We start from the raw sequence: 13,563 nt of genomic DNA, 5'->3' as shown, positions 1-13,563 counted from the left end.
AATGAAAGTTCTCAATTCCTATTGCAGTGTATTACTTCTTAAGATTCATCCTGTTTCAAGCTACCTCTGGTTATTTTGCGATTAGATGGTGAGCTGAATAGATCAAATAAGAATTAAGACCCTTTGCCCTTCTTTGTCTTTTCATAAAGGACATGATGCAATTGTCACACTTCTGAAACATTATAAGAGAAATCAGGATGAATTGCCCTGTAATGAATATTCTCAGCCAGGAGGAGGTACCCTCTTTCTTTTTAAATTTTCATTGTAGTGATATTGTGGCCAAAGGTAAACTTGTGTTTCTGTTAGCAACATTTTAGGGTCTGGGAGGAAGGCCTATCAGATTAGCTTTATTTTAAGAAAATTTATGTCTGAGTAAGGCTGAAAATAAAGAAGCCCCCACTTGGGCTACTTTCTAACTCACCCATCTGCAGTTCCTCCAAGTTTTACATCCCATGGACTGGATGTTTATGAGGCTGGTACATGCCTGGGAAGGCCTAGTAAGCTGAGCAGTCATTTCCCCTTTCAGCAATCTGTTAAGATAGGACAGAGAATACTCATATGCAGACACAAATTAAATTTTCTGGCGTCTACTAGACCTTGGATTTTTATTTTTAATCATTTTATGTACACTCTAAATAAATACTTGCTATACAGTTTCAGTGTCCAGAGAAAGACCTGGGCTTAAGTTACACTCTCACTTCGTGTTATTAGCAAGTTTTCTTTTGTTATGTGCTTCTTTGTATAATGTTTAACTTTTATGTAGGAAAAATCATTTGCTACTTTTAACTCTATAATATAATTTGATTTTAGATGGCTCCTATGTGTCTGTTCCATCTCCTTTGGGGAAGATCAAAAGCATGACAAAAGGTATTTTAATATGGGACAATTGTTATATTTTATTACTAAGTAATTACCGCCTCAAATATGATAACTTCATATTTCGTCTTACATATTACAAATGACTATTTTGCAGGCATAAGTAATGTTATTAGTTGATCATTCTTTCAACGATTAACCTCATCTGCTGTTATTTTGCATATGTCCTCTTAGTTCATGAAGGTGAAACAGTGAAAATTCCATATGAATATTAAAAATGATCAAATTCTCATAGACTTTTGTATTTTTAATGAAAGGTAAGTTGTAACTATTAATATCTTTCATAAGAATTGGTAATAAGTTTGTCATAGGGAAAAAACAAAAAAAAATTAATTATTTTTCAAGAGATCCCAAATAAGTAATACTTTGGTAACTTTTTGAATGTATACTACATACAGAAATTATTACCACTGAATCAGGGAAGTAAAACACATACAACTGTAAATTTATATGGAACTATTTAGAGTTTGAAATTTTAAAAAAATTATTTCTGGCTTTGAATGTGTCTTCTGAAAGATTCACATGCTTATTTCCTAATTGATATCTTTTTAAGGTTGAATTTATGGCTATTTGACTAAGCTTTTTGTGATAGGTTGAAGGGATTGACCAGATAAGACTTTATCATGATGTGATGTGAACTGTATTCTAGAGTTACGACATCATACGGACAAGTAGTGGTTGGCCAAATCAGGTATAAACTCTCAACAAAGGTCAGGTAGCAAAGGCATAGAGCTAACATGTTTTTAATGCACAGGGATAGGGATCATTTATGATAAGGTTTTTGTATGTCCAAATAGTCAGTTACAGTTGGAAAATTAAATGGTACTAGGGAAAGATATTTTTGGGTAAGCATATATGTGCATGTGTGTTTAAACATCCACAGGTTTGCTGTTTATTTTTTAAAAAATATAAAATAACAATTCCTGTTTGCAGAAAAGGCAGATGTTCTCCTCTTAAGGGCTGGCTTGCCTTCACATTTCCATCTTCAGCTCTCAGAAATTGAGTTCCATGAGATTATCGGCTCAGGTAACTTAAGAAAATACTAGTCTGTTTCAGTTTAATGAGCTCCATATGGTAACATGTGTTTACTTGTTTGTCTTACACAATTTTAGGTTCTTTTGGGAAAGTGTATAAAGGACGATGCAGAAATAAAATAGTGGCTATAAAACGGTAAGCAAGCAAATGAGAAATTTTAGCATCTGAGTAGTAAACGTTGAGAAGTATACGCGTGGTGAGCCCATTGTTTTGATTCATCTGGTGACTGAAGACTTCCTGTTGCTGTGTTTTCCAGTTACCGAGCCAACACCTACTGCTCCAAGTCAGACGTGGATATGTTTTGCCGAGAGGTGTCCATTCTCTGCCGACTTAATCATCCATGTATCATTCAGTTTGTGGGTGCTTGCTTGAATGATCCCAGCCAGTTTGCCATTGTCACTCAGTACATATCAGGGGGTTCCCTATTCTCCCTCCTTCATGAACAGAAGAGGTATGGCCACTGATTTATCATTTTGCATGCCATTGGAATTACAGTTACAAAACCTCATATGCTTTCTGCTTAGATGAGACTTTGCTTTCTGAAATATCTGAGGTTTAGGAAATGGGGCATTCTAAAGATGGCTAATAATTTATGCCCAATAATTATTTTTTAATGAATAGAAAGACTTCTATGTTTTCTTAACAAGAATCCAGTTTAAGATAACAAATTCAAGGAATTTAAATTAGTAACTGAATAATTAGGCTAAATTTGACGTACCAGTAAGCTCAAAATAAAATAATTACTAGGGGTCGCAGTATTTATTTTTAAAAGTTTTAAGAAAGAATAATCTTGTACAAGTCTAATTTGAATTAACTACCTAGATCTATGCATATGATAATTAGAATGTGGTTTTTACTTAGTAATTAGATTTCCTTTTTATGTTATTTTAAAGAAATTAAATGTAATATTATAAATGTTATAAAATCAAGTTGAATGTTTAAATAAGAGGGGTTGGTATCTGAATTGATCTATAGTTAAGCATTATCAAGCGTAGAAAAGCTATTTTTCCACATATGTTGAGTTTTTAGCTTAACCTTCAATCAAGCAAAAAATGGCTGAAATTGTACAGAATAACAAATTACACACACTATTGATTTCTTTTAAAAGATGTAGTATTGGATTTGACCATTTCATCCTCATTAAATTTATTTTTAAATTCTAGGATACTTGATTTGCAGTCAAAATTAATCATTGCAGTAGATGTTGCCAAAGGTATGGAGTACCTTCACAACTTGACACAGCCAATTATTCACCGTGACTTAAACAGGTATTTTTCCCCCTAAATAATGACCCTGAAATTGTGTAACTGACCAGGAGTCTAAGATAGATTCCAGTGAAGATACATTTTATATTTATTGTAGGATACAATTTTCTACTCTGTGGGTGAGGGGATGGGCTACCATTAGCTTAGGCAATAGAATGTTGCACCATTGTCTTTTACAGAAATATAAGGCTGTATAACTATTTCTCAGGGGTCTTTCAAATCTATGAAAAATATCCAGAAAGATTATAACATCTGTAAAATTCAGCAGCTAGCTAGTTCTCAGGCCACCAGAGTCAGATCAAGGATTGAGATCAATGATAATTATTATAGAATGTCATGTCTCATTCAAAGTTAGGTATTGTAGGAGGACCTGATATAAAATTGTCTGAAATACTACTTTTGTGCTAACATTTTGGTATTTTTCTTATAAGAACAAACTCAGCCAAAACACAGCAGCTCATTTACCTCACTATCACATGAAGATGTTTTCATGTGGAATGGAGACTTGAAACAAATAGAGAATAATTGTGTCTCAGTGGTGGAATACCAAGGTTTTTTGTTTGTTTGTTTGTCTATTTTAGTAGTGAATGCTTTCTCTAAGCAAAGTCTTACAGGGAGGCTGATACACAAAATGGGACAGCTTTAGTCAGAGGCTAAGTATACAGTAGAGAATTCATTTCTCTACTGTTCATTTCTCACTGCCAAAGAGGGAGCTCCTTGGGCCATCTCTCTGTAATCCCAGAGATGCTAAGGAGAAAAGGTGGAAAAATCTGATAAATCACTAGTTTATGAAGGAAGTCAGATTATTCAAAATCAATATGTTTATTTTGTGGTTGTCAATAAGGTTCAAATAGATCCCATGTATGCCCCTTTATACAAAGTCCACAGTTCTGAAACTACTAAATATTCATTAATTATGCCAGTCATTTGTTCAACAACTACTTAGGTATCTACTATGTTCAAAGCCTTTGTAATTGGCATAACAGAGCCAGGTAAAACTGCCATAGACTCCAGTACTCAATATACTTTAGGTATAAACCAATAATTTATTTTAAGGAGATAGTGAAATATTCTCTGTAAAATTTCAGAAAGAAGAATAAAAATTACTTCTGAAGAATTTAAAAACAACTTTATGGAATAGGTGACATTCGAGCTTGACCCTAAAGGATGGATAGAGTGTGGAAGAGCATCCCAGGCTTAGGGAAGATGTGAAAAAAATAGATGTTAGAAAGTTAAAGGCATATTATAGGAGTGCTGAATAGTTTCACTTCAGTGGATGAAATGTATAAATGTATTTAGTGTATGTAATGTATGAAGAGGACTGTTGGGAGAGAAAAATAAATTGAAACAAGAGCACAGAAATTATTAAATGCTAGAGTAAAGCAGTTTAGACCTTGCTTTAAAAGCAAGAAGGAGGCACTGAGAATATTTGAGCAAGGAGTCAGAAATTTGGGACTATATTATGGAAAGATTAATTCAGCATATTTGTAAAAGATCAGCTTGATCAGAAAGTGAAGAAACTGGTGAAGCAGTTGTTGCAGTGATCTAGATAAGTAATGAAAAGCAGAATTTCACTAATGGCAGAGGAAATGAAAGAAAGAGACAGATATGAAATATAGGAGCGATAAAATTAAATATGAGCAGAGGCTGAATCTTAGATATTGGAAGTAAACATATATAGGACTCAATCTATTTATAATTATTTACTAGTTTTCAAATCAAATTAATTTTTTTCCTGTTATTTTCTTTGTGTGTTAGTAGCTCAGTCGTGTCTAGCTCTTTGTGACCCTGTGGACTGTAGCCTGCAAGGTTCCTCTGTCCATAGAATTATCCAGGCAAGAATACTGAAGTGGGTTGCCATTTCCTTCTCCAGGGGATCTCCCTAACCCAAGGATTAAACATGAGTCTTCCACAGGCAGGCAGATTCTTTACCATCTGAAGCCCCAGGGAAGCCCATTATTTTCTTTACATCTCTTTCAAAAATATTTATGTTAAGAAGCATATTTTTTCTATGAGTTTAGTAGCAATAATTAGGAAATTTAGATTTAGGTGATAAATTATCAAATTCAAACTGGTGATTTGTGAGTTTTAGGCATATTATTTTTCATCCCAACCACCGTTGCCATGTGTCATTAAATGAGAGATCACTGAGTTTTCTCTGGCTGCAATTCTTCATTTATGGGGCAGTTGAATGTGTGTTCTGTTGCCCTGAGAGTAAGTGTAAACTGTTACCACCAGGTAATAAAGCAGGACCAAAAATAGAAATGTTGTTGGTTAAAAGTTTCAATAGAACATTTATTATATAACAGAAGTTTATATTTACCATTTCTTCTGTCTCTAACCTAAATACTTATATTGTACCAAAAAGTCTTATGAAAGCTCATAGGAGCTTTCAATATAAATAGAGTACCAAATTATTATATTTATTATTTGTGGACATTCTTTTCTACTGCTCCTTAGTCTCAGTTCAGTTCAGTTGCTCAGTCATGTCCAACTCTTTGCAACCCCATGAACTGCAGCACATCAGGCTTCCCTGTCCATCACCAACTCACGGAACTTCCTCAAACTCATGTCCATCAAGTCAGTAATACCATCCAAACATCTCATCCTCTGTTGTCCCCTTCTCATCCTGCGTTCAGTCTTTCCCAGCATCAGTCTTTTCCAGTGAGTCAGTTCTTTGCATCAGGTGGTCAAAGTATTGGAGTTTCCACTTCAGCATCATTCCTTCCAATGAATATTCAGGAATGATTTCCTTTAGGATTAACTCGTTTGATCTCCTTGCAATCCAAAGGATTCTCAAGAGTCTTCTCCAACACCACAGTTCAAAAGCATCAATTCTTCAGCGCTCAGCTTTCTTTATAGTCCCAACTGTCACATTCATACATGACTATTGGAAAAACCATAGCTTTGTCTAGATGGGCAAAGTAATGTCTCTGCTTTGCCAACAAGGGTCCATCTGTCTAGTCTAGCTCTTAGTTTAGTGACAATAAAACATTAGCTTTTCAGGTTTATGTAGCATGCATACTGCCCAAAACAGTCCTCTCCTCAGAGGGCTTACTACAATCTGGTTAGGTACATAAAACATATGCTCAGGAAGCAAATTAATTGTCATTTAATGGAGAATGATTAATCAGCCATTTTCAAAGGATTTTTAGTAAATTAAAAATCACAATAGAATGGAAAACTTCCTGGAGGATATAGAGCTAAAACTAGACTTTGAAGGCTAGGTGTATATCATCCCTCAATCTTTTCATAACATACTGATCCTTGCATTTGCACAATGCTTACAAATCCCCTCCCACTGAAATAGGTGGAAGGAAAAATATATAAAACAGAATGAAGAACTCAGGCATTGCATTTGTACTGAAATAACCTTCTTCCATGTTTCTCTTCTCTATTCCGGGCAGGTCAGGGCTTCAGGATCAGCAATCCTGCTCTCCTCATCTCAGATTTACAAAACTGAGCATAGCATCTCACACAGTACTGTTCAGTCAATGCATTTTTAACTGAACCAAATTCCTGAGGCATTTCTATGAACATCATTTCAGAAAGCAGTGATCTAGTTGGTACAAGTATGACTACTTGTAGATAGAGTCCGAATAACTTGCCTAGTACCTTTTACAGTTCTAAAGGAAAGAAGATGTTTGTGGTTATAGATCAATCCACACAGAGGGGAAACTTGTATCTTTGGTTTCATGGTTATTGATTTATTTGAGTGAGAGAAAAAAACTTTGCCTTTCCCTTGTAAATTTCTTACCATATAAAATCTGAATGTTATTTTCGATTTTTAGTATATATTAGAAATTCAAGTAGTGCTTAAGGAGGTAGTTCTTCCCAGTGGTTATAATAATTTATTTAGTATTTACAGTGTGAAAAAACTCTGTTATGCCTTTGTCATGTATAGTTTCATTTAATTTCTTAGAAATTCTATAATGTAATTATGATTATGTCATTTTACTGTAAGGAAATTGACTAAAGGTATTATGCCCAGAGCCACATCCTTATAGACATATTGTGCTGTCCCAACAACAACAACAAAACCAAGTCAGTACAGACAGATAGAAAGAAGCTGGTGATACTGGATGAGCATCAGCCATATTTATCAGCCTTGCTCTTTGTACCTCAGTCCTGTATGCTAAATTCCTGTGACCCAAATCACTTTTCATATCATCTCCTTGTGCTTCTTTATTTCTGCTTTATTTCTTCTTCTACACTCCATGTTCTGCAAGTATGGAGCAGAGGTTGCACATGAGGCACACGGAGCTGTTTTCTTCGTCCCAAAGTGTTCACTGTTGTTGGTCAGTCACCCAGTTGTGTCTGATTCTTTGCAACCCCATGGACTGCAGCACACCAAGGCCTCCCTGTCCCTCACCATCTCCCAGAGTTTGCCCAAGTTCATGTCCATTGCATTGGTGGTGCCATCTAGCCACCTCATCCTCTGACACCCTCCTCTCCTTCTGCCCTCAATCTTTCCAAGCATCAGGGACTTTTCCAGTGAGTCAGCTCTTCCCATCAGGTGGCCAAAATGCTGGAGCTTCAGCTTCAGCATCAGTCCTTCTGAAAAGTTGTTGCTGAAGCACATGAAGACGCCGGGATTCTTGGCCTCTGGAGGAGAAGAATTCAATCCGGGGCCAGAGATGAGGCTTGATCGCTCAGAGCTTTTATATAATAAAGTTTTATTAAAGTATAAAGAAGATAGAGAAAGCTTCTGACATAGGCATCAAAAGGGGGCAGAAAGAGTACCCCCTTGCTAGTGTTAGCCATGTAGTTATATACTCTCTAATTAGTTATTTCTCCCGGCAATCTCGATTCCAGCTTGTGCTTCTTCCAGCCCAGCGTTTCTCATGATGTACTCTGCATATAAGTTGAATAAGCAGGGTGACAATATACAGCCTTGATGTTTCCTTTTCCTATTTGGAACCAGTCTGTCGTTCCATGTCCACAATCAGTCCATTCTGAAGGAGATCGGCCCTGGGTGTTCTTTGGAAGGAATGATGTTAAAGCTGAAACTCCAGTGTTTTGGCCACCTCATGCAAAGAGTTTGACTCATTGGGAAAGACTCTGATGCTGGGAGGGATTGGGGGCAGGAGGAAAAGGGGATGACAGAGGATGAGATGACTGGATGGCATCACCAACTCGATGGATGTGTTTGAGTGAACTCCGGGAGATGCTGATGGACAGGGAGGCCTGGTGTGCTGCGATTCATGGGGTCGCAAAGAGTCGGATACGACTGAGCAACTGAACTGAACTGAATTAGTTATTACAGTGAATCAAAAGAATGTCTGGAGGTTGTAAAGACCTCACTAGACCTACTCCCATAATTTACACCTTACGATAACAGGATTAGCCAGAAGGTTTTTTCCAGAGACTGTCTTCAAGCAGGATACATTATTGTTCTATAATCCTAAGGACTGTAGAGGGACAAAAACGTTTGTCCTTTCTTCCTCCTTCAGAATTCCAGACCCCTCTGTCCTTGGGGACCCCTAGACTTCTTATCAACCTGCCTAGGAAATGACTCTCTCACTTCCAATGAGCATTCAGGGCTGATTTCCCTTAAGATTGACTGGCTGGATCTCCTTGCTGTCCAAGGGACTCTCAGAAGTCTTCTCCAGCACCACAGTTCAAAGGCATCAATTCTTTGGTTTTCTGCCTTCTTCATGGTCCAGCTCTCACAACCATACATGACCACTGGGAAGACCGTAGCCTTGACTATACAGACATTTGTTGGCAGAGTGATGTCTCTACTCTTCAACACACTGTCTGGGTTTGTCATAGATTTCCTGCTAAGAAGCAATCGTCTTCTGATTTCAGGGCTGCAGTCACCATCTGCAGTGTTTAAATATTTTTAAATGTGTAGCTCTAGACAAGAATGTACTTTCCAGTTTATCATGGATCCCGCCACCTACAAACTTACCATTATATATCTGGTCCAATTTATATATTCACTTCGTGGCATTGGAGCTTGAAAAATATGGTTTACAGCTACACATTTTAATGTTTTTACTTTATACAAGCAGCTATGTTTTCTTGGAAAAGTACATTTTCCAAATGTTTTATGTTGAAACCAAACACCACTGCAAACATCAAATAAATGGTCTTTCCCCTACATAATTATACAGTATCAGTTCAATTTAGTCGCTCAGTCATATCCGACTCTTTGCGACCCCATGGACTGCAGCACATCAGGCTTCTCTGTCCATCACCAATTCCCGGAGCTTGTATATAGTATAACAACACAGTAACCAATAAAATAGTGACACTTCCAACAGAGTGGCCATGACGTTCCCAAGAGTGATATAAGTGAAAGCCTCTTGTATCACCACTAGCACTGCCTGGGAAGCCCTGTAAACCGTGAAGCACTACACAGACATCAGCTGTTATTGCAATTCATGTTCCTTTATGAGGATGGAAAGACACTCCTCAATATTCCCATTTATATGAATATGTATTCTTATATAACACAACTAATTAATTGGGACTCTAGGTCTAGATGTGAGGACATTTTTGAGTGTCAGCTTATTCGAGTGACTACAAAGAAAAATAATTAGAGATGATTTAAAAACAGCCAACTTGCTGATGGCAAATAACAGATAATTTAAAATGACAGATAATTTAAAATGACAGCACTAGTAAAAGAATTTTAATTTTGAAAATGGATTTAACTAAATTAGTGATTTCAGAAAGTATTAAGAAAATATTGACTATAATTTTTAATAATTATTTTAAGTTGACATATACATTTGCCTTTCTGTTGAATACAGAATATAAAAACCATGCATTAAAAAAAACATAAATTAAGTACACATTAACAAATTATTGTTTTCTAATTACCTATTAGGTACAATTGTATTCCTTGATTAACCTGAATTATAGAGTTCACTCTTAGCTAGTCCTTTCACTTGTGACTTTTCTAATAAGTGGTTATACGAATAGAATTTAGCATTCACTGGCAGGTACCATCTTGCAGAGAATTCTGAATACTTGAATGTAGGCCAAGTAGTTGATTACACTTCAATATTTATAGTAAGTCTTAAAAGAGAACCCTTGAAACTCATGAAATTTTTCACAATTCTACTTGTGTAAATCTCTAGTAAAAAACCAATCACAAGTGGCATTTTTAATTATGTCAAAAGTTTTTCATTTACTTGGACTTAAAAATTAAGGTAGTTAATTAATTAATATCCAGTACTTGAATGATTGATATGAGCTAGAGTCTATGCAATGCCTGGAAGAATGGCTGAGAATGAAGGACCAACAGCCCTTTTCCAGCAGAGCTTAGAGCCTAAGTATTATTTCCCAGCATTTCCCTGTCATAAGTATCATCTACAGGCCCTCATTTAAAAAGCAAATTCAGAAACCCCCTTCTGAAGGCACAGATTGAGAATATCCTAAATTGGCCTGAGAATCGATACTTAAAAAAAAAAAAAAAGATTACCAGATAATTCTTATAATCAAGCGGAGAGAAAATGTTGTTGTAGTTGGAGTGGTTCTAAAATTTGGCTGCACATTTCCTGGTGGCTCAGACAGTAAAGAATCTTCCTGCAATGCAAGAGACCTGGGTTCGATCGCTGGGTAGGAAAGATCCCCTGGAGAAGGGAATGGCAACCCACTCCAGTATTCTTGCCTGGAGAATTTCATGGACAAAAGAGCTGGATGGGCTACAGTCTATGCTGTTGCAGAGTTGGACATGACTGAGTGACTAACACTAGAATTTGTAGGAAAAGTTCAAGGAAACTCTGATGCTGCTTCAATCAGAATCTCAGGGTCTATGCCCAAGTGTTATATTTTCAGAGACCACTACAAGCATTCAAACATACAGGCAGCAATGAGAATTACCTTCTAGTCTAATACCAGTTACTCCTCTTAACCAGTTGCTATACAATTTCATCCTTCTCCACTGCCAGGGTGGAGTAGGAATATTGGGGAATCAAGTTACAATGTAATTCTAAATAGTTTGTGAATCATTGCCCCAAATCCAGTATCATCATTTATTCATTCACTCATTCAACAACTAAGGCAAAAGACAGATCCACATGCTTATGATGCCTTTGCTACAGAGTAAGTTCCAAGATCCAATCATGGGAATTGTGCTGTGTATACTAATGCATTCTAGAGCATCTAATTTCTAATCCGTAGTTAATACTAGAAAGTTCCCAGGAGGGTAGAATCTTCACCAGTAGCCAAAAAGAAGTAAGAGTTTCAATTTTGGACAATTGCAGTGTACACAGTTCATATAGGTATTCAAGGCTATAAAACCCTGGAAGGATACAGACCTACATGTAATAAATTAATATACACATATATAAAGATTTGCATAAATGTGTGTTAATATTATATATCAGCAAACAAATAAGCATGCACATTTTCATGTTTTTGTGATGCTTCCATAATCTGCAGTCTTGAGGAAATTAAGCCTGGAGGAAAATAATTTGAGAGATATTTTTCTCAGTTTAAGGATGGGACATAGCTGTCACCAGTTGGGATTTATAGAAGGAAAATTAATTCATTACAAGCAAGGGGTGCCTTGGAGCTTAGGGCTTAGGGCCTAAGGGCTTAAGGGGTGCCTGTAGTTGTGAAATGTCCATATCCAAATTTGTAAGTTGACATAAGATTTTCAAAAGGTTTTTTTTTTTTTTTTTAATTATAGGATAATTCCTTTACAATGTTGTGCTGGTTTTCCCTATACAACAATGTGAATCAGCCAGAAGTATAAATATATCCTCTCGCTTTGAGCCTTCCTCTCACCTCCTTCCCATCCCAGTCCTCTAGGCCATCACAGAGCACCAGGCTGAGCTCCTTATGCTCTGCAGCCGCTTCCCATTAGGTGTTTATTTTACACGCGGTAGTGTGCATATATGAGTGCTACTCTCTCAATTCGTCTTACCCTCCCCTCCCCCCACCGTGTCCTCAAGTCCATTTCTACCTCTGCATCTCTATTCCTGCCCTGCAAATAGGTTCATCAGTACCATTCTTATAGATTCCATATATATGTGTTAATATATAATATTTGTTTTTCTCTTTCTGACTTTACTCTGTTTAATAGGCTCTAGGTTCATCCAGCTCACTACAACTGATGCAAATTTGTTTCTTTTTATTGCTGATAATATTCCATTGCATATATGTAGCACAACTTCTTTATCTATTCATCTATCAATTAAGTAATCAGATACAGTCTGTTTCAATTTCATTACTACTCTGAGTAATGAGGAAAAATTCTAAACTATACAGCTTTCCCAGATGAACACTGGATTTGTTTGAGTAGGTTATCTACATTGGGTAGGTTATCTACTGCAATAATAGACCTCAAAATGCATAATGGTTCAAAAGCAATAGAAGTTTGTATCATCATTGTGTGAATGAATAAGTTATTGGGGTTGTCCCTTATCAATGTAGTTGTTCAGGACCCATTTTCAACACGTGGTGTCTGCGGTCTCCTTCGTTTTCAGCTCCATTCAAGTGAGCATCAATGGAACAAGAATATGTGAGATGTGCATGAAATGTTTTACAGACCAGGCATTCAGTTCAGTTCAGTCACTCAGTCGTGTCCAACTCTTTGAGACCCCATGAATCGCAGCACACCAAGCCTCCCTGTCCATCACCAACTCCTGGAGTTCACTCAGACTCACATCCATCGAGTCTGTGATGCCATCCAGCCATCTCATCCTCTGTCGTCCCCTTCTTCTCCTGCCCCCAATCCCTCTCAGCATCAAAGTCTTTTTCCAATGAGTCAACTCTTCACATGAGATGGCCAAAGTACTGGAGTTTCAGCTTTAGCATCATTCCTTCCAAAGGAATCCCAGGGCTGATCTCCTTCAGAATGGACTGGTTGGATCTCCTTGCAGTCCAAGGGACTCTCAAGAGTCTTCTCCAACACCACAGTTCAAAAGCATCAATTCTTCGGCGCTCAGCCTTCTTCACAGTCCAACTCTCACATCCATACTTGACCACTGGAAAAACCATAGCCTCGACTAGACGGACCTTAGTCGGCAAAGAGTGGCATATATCACTTTCAGTCACATGTTATTGGCCACAGCTCAATCAAATAGCCATGCTTGACTGCCAGGAGTTCGTAGAAATGTAGTCTAGCTGTCTGCCCAGAAGAGGAAATGAGCTTTGGTAGACAGCCAGCAGTCTGGATTACATTCACCTTCTTTGCACTAGTGATAACAGGTACTAGGGTTTGGGTAGAAAGGTGGTCTAGATTGGCATGAACTAGTTGCACAAACATAATGTTAACTGCATACTAAAAATTTTTAGTCTGTAAACATATTTGCACAATGTATAAACTAATACCACTAACTGGGAAATGTAGTGAAAGTTACTCAGTAAAGCATATTATATATAAATTTATTTAAAAATAATTTTCCTTCACTTTGTTACATTGAAA

The 13,563-nt window shown here is 36.9% G+C and overlaps 1 protein-coding gene across 1 annotated transcript in view; it reads left to right on the top strand.

The window, feature by feature from the left end:
• TNNI3K (TNNI3 interacting kinase) overlaps positions 1 to 13,563 on the top strand; it is a 344,134-nt gene that overhangs the window by 133,998 nt on the left and 196,573 nt on the right. Inside the window, exons 12-17 of the mRNA XM_068966744.1 lie at positions 150 to 236; positions 811 to 867; positions 1,810 to 1,902; positions 1,989 to 2,046; positions 2,168 to 2,362; positions 3,075 to 3,179. Of these exons, the coding sequence (XP_068822845.1) occupies positions 150 to 236; positions 811 to 867; positions 1,810 to 1,902; positions 1,989 to 2,046; positions 2,168 to 2,362; positions 3,075 to 3,179 (595 nt within the window). The remainder of the gene's footprint in view (positions 1 to 149; positions 237 to 810; positions 868 to 1,809; positions 1,903 to 1,988; positions 2,047 to 2,167; positions 2,363 to 3,074; positions 3,180 to 13,563) is intronic.

This window comes from Capricornis sumatraensis, chromosome 2 (assembly GCF_032405125.1).
Source record: "Capricornis sumatraensis isolate serow.1 chromosome 2, serow.2, whole genome shotgun sequence".
NCBI classification, from domain to species: domain Eukaryota; kingdom Metazoa; phylum Chordata; class Mammalia; order Artiodactyla; family Bovidae; genus Capricornis; species Capricornis sumatraensis.
This window is presented reverse-complemented; position numbering and strand designations above follow the sequence as displayed.